The sequence below is a fragment of the Leptinotarsa decemlineata genome, unplaced genomic scaffold (genome assembly GCF_025532065.1).
Source record: "Leptinotarsa decemlineata unplaced genomic scaffold, Ldec_3_MD MMD2_tig00002159_RagTag_RagTag, whole genome shotgun sequence".
Classification (NCBI taxonomy): domain Eukaryota; kingdom Metazoa; phylum Arthropoda; class Insecta; order Coleoptera; family Chrysomelidae; genus Leptinotarsa; species Leptinotarsa decemlineata.
Genome location: NW_027412574.1, coordinates 4,803,052 through 4,819,354, shown reverse-complemented (window position 1 = coordinate 4,819,354; position 16,303 = coordinate 4,803,052). Strand labels below are relative to the sequence as shown.

The 16,303-nt window shown below is 33.8% G+C and overlaps 1 protein-coding gene across 6 annotated transcripts in view; it reads right to left on the bottom strand.

The window, feature by feature from the left end:
• Positions 1 to 5,378: 5,378 nt before the first annotated feature.
• cib (thymosin beta cib) overlaps positions 5,379 to 16,303 on the bottom strand; it is a 73,043-nt gene continuing 62,118 nt past the window's right edge. For 4 of the 6 annotated variants that reach the window (XM_074177093.1, XM_023159095.2, XM_074177090.1 and 1 more), the window contains 3 exons: positions 8,548 to 8,661; positions 6,100 to 6,213; positions 5,379 to 5,827 (listed from right to left, as the gene is read on the bottom strand). In XM_074177093.1, coding sequence (XP_074033194.1) covers positions 5,688 to 5,827; positions 6,100 to 6,213; positions 8,548 to 8,661 — 368 coding nt within the window. In that variant the 3' untranslated portion in view covers positions 5,379 to 5,687. The remainder of the gene's footprint in view (positions 5,828 to 6,099; positions 6,214 to 8,547; positions 8,662 to 16,303) is intronic. The other 2 variants (XM_074177092.1, XM_074177094.1) reach the window with 1 other exon arrangement.

Here is a 16,303-nt window from a genome sequence, read left to right as displayed (position 1 = left end):
CTCTTGCGCATTGCGAGTATGTCTATCAACAGGGCCGGAGGAATATATGGAGAATCGGGCGGCCGCTCCGGGACGTCAATTTCTGATTTCTGAAATCTGTAGACTCAAAGGAAAATGATTTGAATGAAATATCTGTAATTTGATTCCCCCCTGCCCGTAATATACCATATGTTCAGATCGACAAAACATAGCAATAAGGTGAAAATGATTAATAATAAGTGTTGATGGACTCATTTTGTTTCTATTGGGTAGTTACTTGGTAAATCAAATTATTTGAATTTGAAATTTTACAAATAATTTTTGCAATGTTTGTTTCAGAGTGGTTAATCATGTTCTTTGGTGAAATTCGGACTTCCATTGTCTAAAATGCTGTTAAAAGTTTTGAAATCTATGGAAGAACAAACGAATAAATAAAATTGAATTGAGTGTTAAAATTTTCTGGTTGATTCGGCCGTTATTTGATGAAGATCCATAGTAATTTCAAAAACTACACCTCACGATTTGATCTCCAAAAACTTTATTTGAAAATTATATCACAACATGTTTCGCTAGCACAGTAGCTTTGTCAAGTGATTTATACTCCAAGTTGTTCTTACATTAATATTTATATACTATAGGTAACCATAATTGAGACTTCCTCCAAAAAATTACCTACACCTCTACCTAAGGTATCTGTTCAATTATGATCACCTGAAGCATGTTACATCATATCTACATCAATAATAATAATTTCTCGGTTTTGAAGAAAACAAGTTCAATAATGATGATCTATTCAAATCTAGTTGGTCATTCATTAGAATATTTGAATTTTTTAAGTTTATTAATTTCCATTGCTTCCAATGATTCAGTTTCAACCTTTATTTTCCATGTGCAAAATTTCGAACTCTTAAAGATATGTTTTTATTCTAGAAGATGATTTGAATATATTGAATTTGTTTTCTTATTTACATAGCTCGTATGATGTACCTGGATTCGATTCCTAAATTTCTGCCAGTTTGACCAATAAATACCTTAGGGCACGTTCCACACTTCAATTTATATAGTCCTGATTTCTCGAATTTGGATGTTTTGTCTTTATTATTTTTAACTTGGAGTTGTGGAGTTGGAAGCGGTGGTAGTGCGCCCGATTCACGATCGGAAGACCTTGGGTTCGATTCCTGCCTCAACCAGATATTTATCTTGAGATAATTTATCTGGTTGATGCTGGGATGATTCTGCAACCGTGTTAGGAATCCCACCTTTAAAAAGTAAGACCTCGTTAGTCCTTAGCTCGCACAAGTTTCTCAACTTCTGAGAGTTGTCGTTCGTATGGTGGCGACAGCTCATTAACGGAAAAACAGATTTCAAACTAACTTTCCCAACGTATTACTTGTACTATATGCAATTTTAATATCTCGTTTCCTCAAAAATGAAGCCACTTTTTCCGTTGGTTTTCCAAAATACGTTAAAGCTCTATAATTTTGATTATCTACCTTATCAATAGAAAAAACGTCTCGAATCGCTTTCGCGTAGACTTTCTTGACAAGTATTTTGTTTATTAATTCGGCTTTAAACCCATTGTAAACCACAATTTACTTGATGATATTAAGTTCTTTATTGAAATTATCTATTGAAAGAGGAACATTGACTAATCTGTGAATCATGCTATTATAAGCTGCTACTTTGTGTTGATAAGGATAGGTAGAATTATAATGTATAGTAATATCCATATATCCGCCGACCAGTGTTAAAATTATTGAGAATACTAAAAATAATTGGGCTGAAATATTTGGTAGACTCAATCAAAAAACAATTATGTCAAAAATAAGCAAAAATTACTTCACGTCGTTTATACGTATTATAAATTTACCTTCACATAAAGGAACCACGTACTTTTTCAATTTTTTTCTCCCTACTTGACGAAATATTATAAATTTTATCTTACTTGGAATTTGAACCTTTAATAGCTGTATCATTAACATAACTCCTAGTCTACTGAGCTACCAAGGCTTTTAATCATAAATGCGTTCATATAAATAAATAAACAAACAAACAGTGCTCTCATACCCCAGAACTGCAATACTCTTTTTGACCAGCATTTCACTAACCAATAGTTGGCGTCATCAGGAGATTAACTGAATAGTGCACCGAATAACCAACCTGATTGGTGAAAAGCATGTCGATGAGAGTGTTGCAGTTCTGGTGTGTGGGAGCAGTGTTTGTTTTTTATTTATTCAACGACAAACGTTCTAGTTCTACCTTTCACTTCATCGAAGATATATATATATCATTTTCCCCAAGAGATATTCCAGCTAGCGCCGACCCTGTTTACCAGACAGGAATATTTCATTTTTTTGTTAGGAAGACACAAACATACAAAAAATGATGGATACTGTAAACAATTATGTGAAGCTTTCATTATTGTTAAAGAACGTGGAAAGGAAATAAAACTACAAAGGAGTATTTCATTATAAGAGGCGAAATAAAAATTTTTAATAATTTGTTTGAAGAACTAATCATTATAAAAAACAATAATTTCAATATCTGAAACAAAAAAACACCAAAATAGTATCTACTGTAGTGCTGATATTAGTGATATTCCAGTGTTTTTGATAAGAGTAGATAAAAGTAATAGCTGCCAATACATTGCTTTTTTGCTTTTCAATAGCATTACGGTACCCATTCATTGATGAGGGAGTGAGATACAAAAAATTATGTAATAGATTTTTTTTCCTCAATGTATAAATCAAGTACAATCGGATCAAAATGTGTCCAATCGCATAATTTATGAAATTTTGTTTTCAAGCAAATTCTTTTGTATAGGTAGGTAATAACTTAGGATAAAATCTCTCGATCTACGATTTCCGCATGTTACCAAATTACTATAAACTTTTGAGTATGGGGTTTTTCATTTAGCGCTTCCCATCTTTAAATTTAAATAAAACATCGGGTGGAGTGCATTCGAAACGTCCAATTTTCCATAACTGGCGCATAAATCAGGCTGAATTTGACCAATGGCATGGGTTATGTTGGCTTTGAGGACCGCTGTAGTTTGTGGCTCATTCACATACACCTGCGACTTAAGATAACCCACAAGAAAAAGTCTAACGACGTCAAATCGCACGATCTCGGTGGCCAGTTCACATCACCTCCACGTGAAATGTGGCATGAGCTGTGTGGCACGTAGCGCCGTTCTGTTGAAACCATATGTCGTTGGTGTCCAGATCATCCAATTCAGTCAGAAGTTGATAATCATCGACCTATAGTGCTCGCCGTTGACAAGTGATGGCCAAGCCAACGTCGTTCTGAAAGAAATATGGACCGATAACGTCGCCGGCCCAAAATTCACACCAAACAGTGACTTTTTCGGGATACATTGGACGCTCTTGGATCTCATGTGGATTGGTATCGTCCCAAATTCGACGATTTTGTTTGTTCACGTATCTTTGGTTATTCAGTGGAGTCAGTTATTGGTGAACCCACGGGGAAAAACCTAACAGTATACACTGGAGTCTTCCATAGTATTTGACAGTTCAAATCTTGCCAATGATCTATTACGGTTTTATTTGAGAACTCTTGGATGATTTCAGAACAAAAGTGGATGGGCTTTAGTAATTTTCACTTTAGGAAAAGGAATATGGTTGTCAGAATATTATTTGTCAATAATATCATATCTCTGTATTATTTTTATAATGTATTGTCACCAAACACATTGCATATAATTACCGAAACTCTCAATATTGAAAATAGTGAAATGTTCTTTATTTTCACAAGAAAGAAGGTACCCTTCTGAATTATCAACAGAATATAGGTATACAATTGGGTCTGTGAAAGAATACACATATGTCATTAATAAGTGCATCCGATCTGAGTAGACAAACTAACATTTTAATGAAGAATCGCTTTCATTTTTGAAATACACTAATAGTGAAAACCCCGTGTTACGATTTTGAGTAGTTTTTATAAAATTCGTTACTACTTTATTAATTATTATGTAAAACATTTTATATTGTTTCAACTCTGATATATGGAGATTTAAATATACCACTGTGTGGAACATTGATAAAGTCATTTCCAATTAGTTGTTAAAATTTATAATTGCGATATAAAATTTACTTACTACGAAATACTGGATTTATTAATTGATATATTTATGTAGCTAAAAATAATTGAAATTATGGGCACTTTCAATCAACATGTAAACAAAGTTACTCAATCGATGGTAATATGACATCATTTCGTCACAAAACCTAAGAAATTGCCGGCAATTCTCATTTGTATAGGTATCTCTCTGTACTGAGTACACCTCAACTGAAACTCATTTTCTGCGTCCAGAGTTTTTGGCAAAACAAAAGCTATTCGATAAAAACACCAGAGTTTTCCTGCATCTTGGGGACAGGATCATGAATGTATTTAATAGCTTTAATTGCAATTAACATTTGGTTTTTCGAAAGAAGTCCCAATGATTGTGAAACCACCCAATCAATAATTTTCAGAAGATGATTTGATAGTATCAGTCAAGTGGTCAATATGGTCTAGTTTTATAAAAGGTGTATATAAAAGTGTCAATGCACCTTCAGAAAGACATGAAGGCTGAAATCAAACATCTAACAATATGCCAAAGCATATTTAACTGTATGATATGTCATAGCACATGAAATTGTTCTTTTTGCTCATGTGAAGGCCCAAAGTGTGCTTACAGAAAAAAAAAACAAATATGCAAATGTCTCGAACAGAAATATAAGCAAAGAACTTGATAAATTTCTTGAAGTTTATTCACAGAATCAAGGACTATTTTTCATTCAAAAGACCCAGTAATGTTGCTCCAAGCTTTGAACTTAATCTCAATGTTTCTAACCAATAGTGAAATAAAAATGAGTCTTCATTATAAAGTATTCTTTCAGTATCTATTACATAATTATATAAAAAAATTCAGTAGAATATTGTTTCAAAATATAATAAAATAAATTTCAATAATATTTCCAACATTTTGGAGTAAAAATTCCTACAGATGCAATTGTTATTGGGAATTTTCAAATTATGTCTTTCAACATATGTTTCAGGCAAGGAACATGTTAAAGAGGGTTCAGGAAGTGAATAAATTCAATTTTAAAGTACCTAATATAAAAAACTGAGACATGGTAGTCAATCCTCTTGGCATGAAATGAAAATGATGAAAATTAAGGAAACTTTACTATAATCATATTTAGATTGATTTCACTTTGTCTCAGTTGTTTTTATATGTTTTCAATTGATGATGCACAGGTTATAGATCTGTTGTCCTGTTGTTAATCTTGCAAATCCTGTTTAAATGTTATATTATGGTAACAAATATTTTGTTCATTTCCAAAGGAAGTTTTGATTTGGTGAAACAGTAAAAGAAATAAAACAAAACCAAATAATTTTCGTACATAATTTACTCAAGCACCAAATTTCATGCAAAAATCAAGTCAGTTCGTACACTTAAGGCAATACAAAATAAGTACCTATACTAATAATTAAGATATCCCAGAAAAAAAATGCTTAACATCAAAAAGTTACCTAAAATGTTTTGTATTCAACAAACTGACGTGAATATTATATATGGTTGGTACTTTTCAATAGATAGTTATCTTACAATATAAATAGGTATGTCAAACATTATATAAAAGTATAAAATAATACAAAAATTGGCATTCGATTGAGATTGAGCACCAAGATATATATGTTTAAGCACTCTTTTCTTGGTCGATGACTTCCTTGGTAGGTAATGAATTCTTTTCCTGTGTTTCGGCGTGCTTCAGTTTAGTGCTGTCGAAGTTTTCAATTCCAGAGATTAAATTTCTTTGGCCCTTCTCTTGCTCGATTACTGGAAGTGGAAAAATGAAAATAATTTGGTGTAAAACTGATGATAAATGAATAATCTAACTTTTATGGTAGATATGGAATCCAGTGTATCAAGATTCCAAACTCTAAAATATGTAAAGACATTTTTTCATTTGCAGAATTAAACATGTTAAAAATGTCGATAAATTGAGTTTCTAATATAAAGTTAAATTTTATATAAAACTGATACATGTTAACTTTTCTTGTACATTTTCAACTTTCTTGTGAAAACCATTTTTCGAAGCCTCCACTCACCTTCTTTATCTGGTAGAACTACTTTTTCAGCAGTTTCAGCATGCTTCATGGTGGTTTTATCAAACTGTTCAACTCCGTTCAGTAGAGTTTGATGGGTTTTTTCTTGTTGAACAACTGACAAGCAAAAGCAAAAAACATGCAAAAAAACAAAAAGGTTAGCTAATTAGTGCATTAGGAATATTTTAATGGAGACAAAATATAGTTTAGGGGAAATTTTTCAATAAGAGGACAGTGATATTTTCCAACACAATATGCAATATGCAATATGCAGCAGTTTCATGCAATAATACATATTTATTATTTCTTCAGTTGTATTTTTTGAACACCATGAATCGAATGTTTTTTGGAGAAATAAAATTACTTTACTGTAATTTTGATGGGAGGCTTTCAATAAAAATTTTGATTTTTGAACACCAACTTTCAGCATAAAGACACCAACATTTTTTAGTCATTCGAGAAACCTTATGATTCATAATATGAACAATTTGGGACATGGAAAGCGATGAAGAGCAGGGAGAAACAAGAGTCTCTCAGAAGAATTAGTGAAGGAATTGGTGTAATGAAAAATTTTCGGAGAAACGAAAGCCATGGCTACCATAGCATGATGAAATCCTCAAAAAAATAAAAGAAATTAAATAGATTCGGGAAGCTGAATACACTTATTGAATGAATGAATCGAAGACGTTTTGTATGAAAGTCTATTATTGTAAAATTATTGCAAAGCGCTTTCGACTTTCGTCGCAATAATTTTATAATTATACACTTTTATACAAAACCTCTTCGTTTCATTCAAAGAAATTAAAGTCTAAAACAAGTTCTAGATCTCCTGGTGTTAGTGCTGAAGTATTCCGGAATCGGCAAGAGCTTGAAGAGAAAAAAATTTAGAAAACCAGCTTCAACTTATTCAACTAGAGCGTGAGCTTCAAAATATGTACATTCGTGAGGCAGAAAAAGAGCGACAGAGCCCGAAACTGGAAATAGAAGATATTCATTTACGTAATTCTATGGTTCAATAATGGGTAAACAACTCCAAAGGTAATAGAAACGCATACACAGGATAGGTTCGTCAAGAAATTAGTCCTGAAGTATTCTTTGAACGATATGAATGTGTTTATTCAATCGGAAAGAAATCATGATAAAATAAAAAAATGTCTAAGGGAAAAAGCAAAATATTCTATAGCAAGTATGTTGCTAGTTTCAGAAAATCTACCAATGGTAATTAAAACAATGAAAATGAGGTTTGGTGAGTCTGAAGTAATAATTGAGGTTCTCATTTCTAAAATGAATAGGTTTCCATATATAAATACTGAAAAATTGATTTTTTCTGGAGGAAAAAGAAAAAGGAATGAATTCACATTTAGCGAGGGAAAAATTGAAAACATTCCTCCTGAAAATGTAAATACTGTAAATGATGTTAATACTATTTCTAGGCAATCAGAGGAAAAAGCTGGAGTAAGGGTAATGACTATTCAGGAGACAAAACAAAAATTACTACTGTGAATGAGTCTTGCTAAGTTATATGCTCCACAATGATATATTCAAATTCTAGCTCTCTGCGATGAAGGATCTACTGCGACTTTAATAGAAGAGGATATTAACATTTGATTGGGAAAGCAATATATCCACAAAATTTAGAAATCCTAAAATCTGAATCTGCAAATTCAAGGGGAAAAAGATTCAAAGTTAAATAGCTCAATGAATGTTTAATACAGTGGAAAATCTTTCATTGCTATTGAAGGAGATATTTGGGAGAAATAATTCCCAATAACTGAATTTGAAAGAAAAACCTATTCCTTTAATTTTTGAAAAAAATATAGTTATTCCTCCAAATGAAATTTTAGAAGGAGAAATCAAGAGTTGTTATTCGCTTTTCTTGGACTCTTTACCTTCCACATTCTGAAAAAAAAAACAGAAATTATCAATAGTGAACTTCATACAAGTGTTGAAATGACAAACCTAGTTTACTCCCTAAGTCCGGCTATAGATTTGGGTCTCCCAAGTCGAAATAACTATCCGATACATTTTTCATCGATAATCAATATTATTATATATGACAAGTTAGTGATAAACAGAACATTTTTATTGATAAAAATATATTGATTTCACGTACCACAGAATTCAGCCCTGTATAAAGTTCTCTGTTACTAATTTAACGTTTTTTCAGATTGTGAAAGGTGAAATATCCCAGAAAAATTCAATATTTCTATAATTATGAACAAGTCTCTCATAAACATGCTGGATTAGATAATATATACATACAAAGAATTATTTCAGAAGAATCTGACACACATTGGTATTCAAAGTCGAATGGCATGCCAAATCAAAACTTAGAAGATTATAAACAATCATAATCTATCAAATATAAACAAACCTTGCTATAAGTGAAATGCACACATGAGCAATATTCAATAGTGACTAGAGACATATATTTTCAAACTTTCAACATACCTTCTTTATCGGGAAGCGGGTTCTTCTCCTGGGTTAAGGTGTGCTTCAGCTTGCTGGTATCGAAACGTTCAATTCCTTCTATCAAAGCCTTCTCTGTTTTTTCGGCTGCTACATCTGTGAAATGAAGTATATGAATGACATTTCTTTCAATAGAGTAGAGAAAAAATGAAGTGCCGTCTCGCGTTGTTGTCTCAAAATACACATCTAAGATCTGAATATTGAAAGAAAGATAATCTAGCGACCACGATGAATATTTATGAATATCTGTTAATATTGTTATGACTAATACAACTAAAGGAAACCAATGAAACTCTATATATTAATAAGATTCAATCAGAAAGTCCTATCCAGGGAAAATAATTCTGGAGCAATTTCAAAGGTCGTTTCTTAGTGGGACTCTGTACAAGCAGCCTTGTCTGGGAGATCTCGTGCACTATGCATGATAATGTTTTGGAACACTCCTTTGTTCAGATGAACAGAGTATAGTTTGGTATGTTCGTCAACGAAAGATAATTCTATTTCCAATCATTATTAGAATGATTGTAGGACTTCAAGTCAAATAACGTATTTAAAAAATTACAAGAAAACAGACATAGATGAACATTCAGTATCAAAACTGATTAAAAAAAATTGTTAAAAATCTGTTTTTCCGTTAATCAGCTGTCAGCCCCATACGAACGACAACTCTCAGAAGTTGAGAAACTTGTGCGAGCTAAGGACTAACGAGGTCTTTCCTTTTAACGTGTGATTCCTAACACGTCTTAATAAGTAGTTGAATTTACAGTTCCTAACAGTATCAACAAATTGGAAGAAAATTCCAATAAATTTCAATTCTTTCAACTACTCTCTGATAGATACGGTTCAGTTACTCGTAAATAAAAAAGAGCGTCGTATAGAGATTCGAAATACCTCTCGAACAAGGTATACTAGACCCCTTGTATAATTTGAATGGTTTGATCCGTAGGGCAGGAATTTGAAACATAAATTAAGGAATGTAGGCGTTACTACGTGGTAGGAAATCATAATGAAGAAAAGAGAATTAAAACTTCCTATGTCTTTTACCACTTTTATTTGTAACTAAAGTTACATTAATGTATAATGCAGTTTCGTCCTTATAGGACGAAACTGCAGTAACTTTAGTTACAAATAAAAGCGGTAAAAAACATAGAAAGTTTCAATTATCTTTTCTTCAATTTGAAAAATTTAATGTAAAAAATATAGATTTTTCAAAATTGAAAATGGCCATTTCTATCATGAAGATACTGTTTTCATTTTATAGGTTTCCACACTGTATTAAAAAACAAGTAGTGGGTTAACTGGGTACTTCGACAAATTATTATTTCAGTATGTTAGTTAGTAACTAGAAAGATGTGTTCATGCATTTATTTTGTTTCAAATATCAGAATAAAATAAACCGCAATATGCTACAATGAAATGCAGTTGTTTTCTAGCTGATAATGAAGCATCCTCTTGTCGCCTATTCTGTACAATAGTCACATTGTGGAAACAGTACTCATTACTGTTTATAGAATACAGCAGACTAACATCTGTTTCATGTTCTCATCGTACCTATACCGATGTCTAGCCACTCTGTGGAACTGCAATTATTTTATTTATCTGAACGATTGGTTCTGTCATGTTAATCTTTTTCACATCCAAAACATGTTAGGTATTTATAGTAACTTCTGAGTCATTAACTTGCCAAGCGAAAACAAATCAAGAGATAAGTAAGACAATATTCCAAACAGTTAAACAAACAATATTAAGTTACGGGTTTTAATATTAATAATGATATCTGTGTCTCCAAAATAATTCAACGTTATTGGTAGTATCGCTTAGATGGTAATTTTATTTGCAAGGAAAAACACTCGGTGTGTCTACCTTCCTCCCACACCTCAACCTCCTAAGAGGCTAATAAATGGCAATCTCCTTGAGGGTTTATGATTTTTTCTTTAAGATTATGTTATTTTTTCTCAAATTTGGGCTTCTATTTTTAATTACATGATTAAGTAGTAACAGAGAAGTTTGTATATTTGTTTTTATGTCAGATGAAAATTACTGATTCATGTGAACAGTTACAGGGATATTTAGATAAAGATATAGATAAACTCAATAGATCAGCAACAAAAATATAGTAGAGCAGGGTAGAGTAGAGTACTATTGATAAAGTGCAATTGAATAGTTAATATCAGACAAGGTGACGTACAGTGAATTTCTTTAATGCCCCCCGTTTTATTTTTGAACGGTTCAAATGAAAAAATTGAAGTTTGGGATAATAAATTATTGCATGAATACTTTATTTTGAAGTGAAATTGACAGATGACATTTTCAAGTCGTCATCTGGGAAAAAAAATTAAATGGAAAGGGGTGACTTGTGACACATCATTTTGAAGCTCTTGACGAATACTTCACAACCCTAGAATATGAAGTCAATATCTTCACTTACTACAAAACGGCGGAACATTTAATAATTTCTTGAAGGCAAACATATTAATATCGATATTTCTAGAAATACTCCTTTTTATCTGCCATATGGCAATTCCAACAACCCGATAAGGTTTGTTAAGTTATTTTTCGAGCATCTTCTGAACCGACCTCAAGCTTATCACCTCATATTATGTAGTTAAATGTCAATGTATTCAGGCAATTATTAAAAGTTTGGTTATTTTGTAACAGTAGTGAAGCATTTGTTTAAAATCGAAACAGATTTGTTACAAGCTTCAAAATGATGTGTCTCAATACCCCCCTTTCCATTTAAATCTTTTCCCAGATGGCGCCCAGTTGCCATCTTGAAAGTTTCATCTGTCAATTTTACTTCAAAATAAAGTATTCATGCATTGATTTCATTATCCCATATTTCAGTTTTTTGAGTTGACCGTTCAAAAAATAAAAGGGGGGGCATTAAAGAAAACACTGTATAAACGTAATTTTATATTAAACGTATTATATATATAAACGTTTTATTATAAATGTTTAACGTATCGGAAACGTATTGATTGAAATTTTTCTGTTTCCTTCTGTTGCAAAACGAGCACTGTTTCCATACAGTAGAACCGCAACGTTCTTCTCAACCCACGTTTTACCAAGTAAATTCATTTAAAGTTCATTGCTCTTTCTTATAAAGCAGATATAAACAAAAAGTTGAACTTAAAAAAAGCCTTCAAAACTTCTTGCTTAGGTACTTCAAAAAGTCGGGTATAAATGAAATACGCTTTGAGTAATGTGATTAAGCGATCCATTTAAATTCGTTTTGAAGAACACGTAGCGCATATCCGAAGACCAGTAAAATCTAGTGTCGCTCAACAAGTTTTAGATCATATAATGAAAAAAAGAAAACTGTTCAATCGGTACATGCCATTTACTATTCCCAGAGAACTATGTACAGTGACGAATGCCTCATTCCAAGCAGCCCATTGTTAACCTTTATATGAATCGATCTATTAAAATCACTGGGAACTTTCACGAGAAAATATTCCGCGAATTTCTGCCGGAATTTATTGATGAGTGTCTGAAAATGAAAGTGCACCCTGTTTAATATGAAAAGATATCAGATTTTGAGCAAGGAATTAGTCTACTTCTATTGAAGACGCCAAGATAGTTGGTGAAACGCGCGTCGAGAAGAGTGTTACTGTTCTGGTGTTTGGGAGCAGAGCTTATTTTGGATACAGCGCTTATTTTGAAAATATTCCATTCTATTCTTTTGGATAAATATTTCTGCCTCGGCCAGATATTTTTCTCGAGAGAAATTATCTGGTTGAAGCTGGAAATGATTCTGCAACCGTATTAGGAATCACACGTTAAAAGGTAAGACCTCGTTAGTCCTTAGCTCGCACAAGTTCCTCAACTTCTGAGAGTTGTCGTTCGTATGGGGGCGACAGCCAATTAACAGAAAAACAGATTGTAAACAGATTTTTTTAAATTTATTTTCATTTCCATAACGATTTTCTTCACTTTCTCAACATTTTCATCGGTTGTTGTGCTAAGGTGTCCAGGGCGAGTGTTGTTATTCACATCTACTCGACCTTCTCTGAAAAGCTTCTACCACTTGTAAACATTTTTATGACTCAGAATACAATCACCTTATACCACTGTCATCATTTCAAATATTTTTGAACGTTTAATTACATTTTTTACAAAAAATTTGATGCAAATTCTTTGAACAATTTTTTTGATAACAGAGAATCGTCGAACACACAAAATACTTCAAACTTTTATGCCTGTCACCAACAAACTAAACATGCTAAACAGCTAAAACTGTGAAGGTATGTTCGAGACGAGTGTACAAACTTAAAAAAACTTGAATGACCTAACACTGAATGGTCGTAACTTACTGTTAAAACTGTACAAGATACAAAGAAAGTCCTGAGAATAACAAACAGGTAACTCTAGAGTGTAACAAACGTAATGCCATTTTTATAATTCATTGCCAAGTTTCATGATTGTCACCTGACCCCTGTACGAATGATAATTTCTATTTATTCTATTAATTCTTCGGATCATGAATGTTTGAACGAGAATTGGTTACAACTAACAGAAGGAAAACGTAGAGTACAAACTCGAAATAGAATGCAACCTCTTCAATCCAAACACATGTTAATCTGACCATTCCGTAATCCGAATGTCAAGTGGTACTTCCAACGCTAACTCGGTAATCTGAACGGTACAATAGTATGTTTAGAGAGGAACATTTTTTAAAGCTGACTGACGCAATGTACGATTTGCTATTACTCTCACACATACAGATACAACGAAATGACAGGGGTAATCCTTGAAATCTTTGTAGATTGATTCCATACCGAATTTGTTCCATCAGTTAGTCAGTTAATCTCAGTTCAAAAGCCATTTCAGTTTTGGACACTGCACGAGGACATCCCATAAAATCATTCACTTCATTACTTCAACCAATGGATCAGCATGTAATTCATGCCATAAAACTAGGTTATCGTAAAAATTTGTTTCTGTAGAGTAGGGAGGAAGGGTTAGTGTAGGTCTACAGCACTTAGGCCACATGTGACCCATTATACATCCTCCCGAGAAGTTGTCCTCATCCTGGCCTTTCCAGGAAGGTGGACAGGTCACTGGGAGACATCTCCTTTACAGGTGTAGGCCAAGACTCACCGAACACACACTCTCTTATTGACGATAACTCCGGACACTCGCATAGGATATGCCTGACAGTTTCATCTTTCTCTTCACACAGACACAGGTGTGTCCTCTAGCCCCATATTATGGAAGTGTTTCCTTAGTTGACAGTGGCCACTGTTAAGTGTAGATTTTTCCTGGTCATAGCCAGATATTTTTTCGGCGCCAGGTTCCCAGGGTCGCCCAGGGTGATCCTGGCAATATTGCATCCTTTGATTTCATCCCATCTCTTTAGGGATTGAGCATGGCTGTAACGTTTGGCTAGTTGAAGGTGTCACTAGCGGTAGGTGTCACTGGGTCCTAAAATTCTTAGTCCAGCCACTTCCTTGGCTGAAGAGTCGGCAATGCGATTACCTTTACTCCTGTCGTGCCCTTTAATCCACCTCAGGATAATGTTATTATCTACCGAGGCTTTCGCTAAATTTTGGTGGCACTCTAGTACTAGCCCTGAGGTAACACGTTGTCTGTTCAAGGCTAAGAGGGCTTGTCTGCTATCAGTGCAGATTGTTGTTTTTGCCAGAAATTCCTTTCCAGGTTATTTCTTTTGTGGCGATTGAGATACCAGCCAGTTCTGTTTGAACCACGCTAGTATTTTTTCCCATTCCCCCCTAATCCTTAGGCTCAGTTATCTGGAGTACACTCCACATCCTGAGCCTTCTTTGGTTTTTGAGCCGTCTGTATATATGCGTATTGCATTTGTAGCATCTGCCTCTATGTCCTGTTTTATTTGTATTTTCTAGGGTTTATTAAACACAAACCTGGGTTCAATTGCATCACTGGTTGCCTGCAGCAGAGGTTGCGCAGTGAGTGCTTCTCTCCATAGACTCAGCCTCAATTGACTCATTTCTACTTCGAGGTTTACACCAGCCGAGCGCAATCGTAACATGGCCTAATGGCGTTAAAACGCAACATCCTTAACGTACAGGTTCAGAGGGATCAGACCAGTGAATAATTCCATTGCCGCGGTTGGTGTTGTTCTCATGGCTGCTGTGATGTTCAAACAAGACACTCGCTGCGTTTGATATAATTTTTTGATGGCCGTTGCTTATTGAACTTCCGGTCCCCATGCAATGGATCCGTACGTTAACATAGGTCTTATTATTGCAGTGTAGATCCAGGTGACCACACGAGGTGAAAGACCCCATGCGCGTCCCACTTTCCTCAGACATTGCTCATAGGCCACATATGCTCTTTTTGCTCTACTTTGTAGGTGAAAGTTCCATGTTAGCTTCCTGTCGAGGATAGTACCAAGGTATTTCACCTCTTCAGAGAAGTTTAGTTTGCTTTTGCTATAAAAGATGCATTTCTTCTCGATAAGGCATGGCAAAATATAAGCGCAGATTTATTTAAAAGGTCTTGGGGTAAGATCCTTCAGACACAAGAGGAATGTGGTGAAGAAGATAATGTGCCTCTACCTACTCGAAATCATCGAGCTTGGAAGAAAGCTTGACACGAGTTTGACTTAATAAATAATTAAAGAAAGGGTTGTCAATGACAATTTGGTGGACGATGAATTGACCGACGCAGTAATAATTTAAGAATAACAAATTGGAAATTCCAATTCCGATAATGATATCAACGATATAGGTGAAGACAGGCCTCACTTTGTTAAGCATGCTGACGCTGTCTTAGCTTTCAACACATGCATTTCTTCGGTGACACAGAATATTCTGCCGAAACATCGCCTCACTTTTTTACAATAAATGAGTGCTCAAGCGAGGACTTGAAATTTAAAAATAAAAAATAATAAAAAATAATTAGTTATTTTGACATTTAAGATAGGTACAATTAAAATTTTGGTTACATGTTATCTTTTATTGAAAGAAATCTTCGAATAAATAGTTTATAGGTTCTACGAAATTCAGGTTCTAGGACGGCAGGATCATGCAAAGTTGATATAGAGCTTCTGGTTTATTGAGGATAATTTCGGACTAATGAATTCTCTGTTCTGGTTTCGTCTGCGAAATGATCCTAAACTGTCTGGAACCGTCCCGAATCGTTCTTGCTATCGAGGCTGAACTGTTCCCGTTACTCAAGCGCATTCATGTGGAAATTTGTTTGGGCTATTTGCTAGGATGTTTTTTATTTATTTGATTTGAATAATTGATGATTGAGGGTAGATAACATTTGAACTGACTATAAGGATACGCTACATAACAAAATGGACATAATCAATAGTATTTTCTCGTCTTCATCTCTTCATATATACGATAGATGGCACAGTGGTCTCCTCAAAGCGTTCTGGTTTGAACAAGTGTCCGAGACTATTTAGGATTTTTTGTTTGTACGCATCATGTCTTGCGCAGTTTCCAAACAGTTTCGGATGTTAGAACCAGAACAACCTATTGTATAGCAAATCATGTGTCGCGGTTTTGTAAACTTTCAAGTGGAAATCTCATATTAAAGTGCGTTTTCTGAATTCTACGTCACAATGAATTTTCATTAAGTATCGATCAGTTCTGTCATATTTTCGAGACACAAACGGTGAACAATTGCATAAAATATAAACCAAGTAGTTCATTTTCAAAAAGTCGGGATTTGTCGATTTTTGTCGATTTTTCATACTACTTTTCGGGTATCCTGCAATTTGAAAATTCGTGCGATTAATATATGA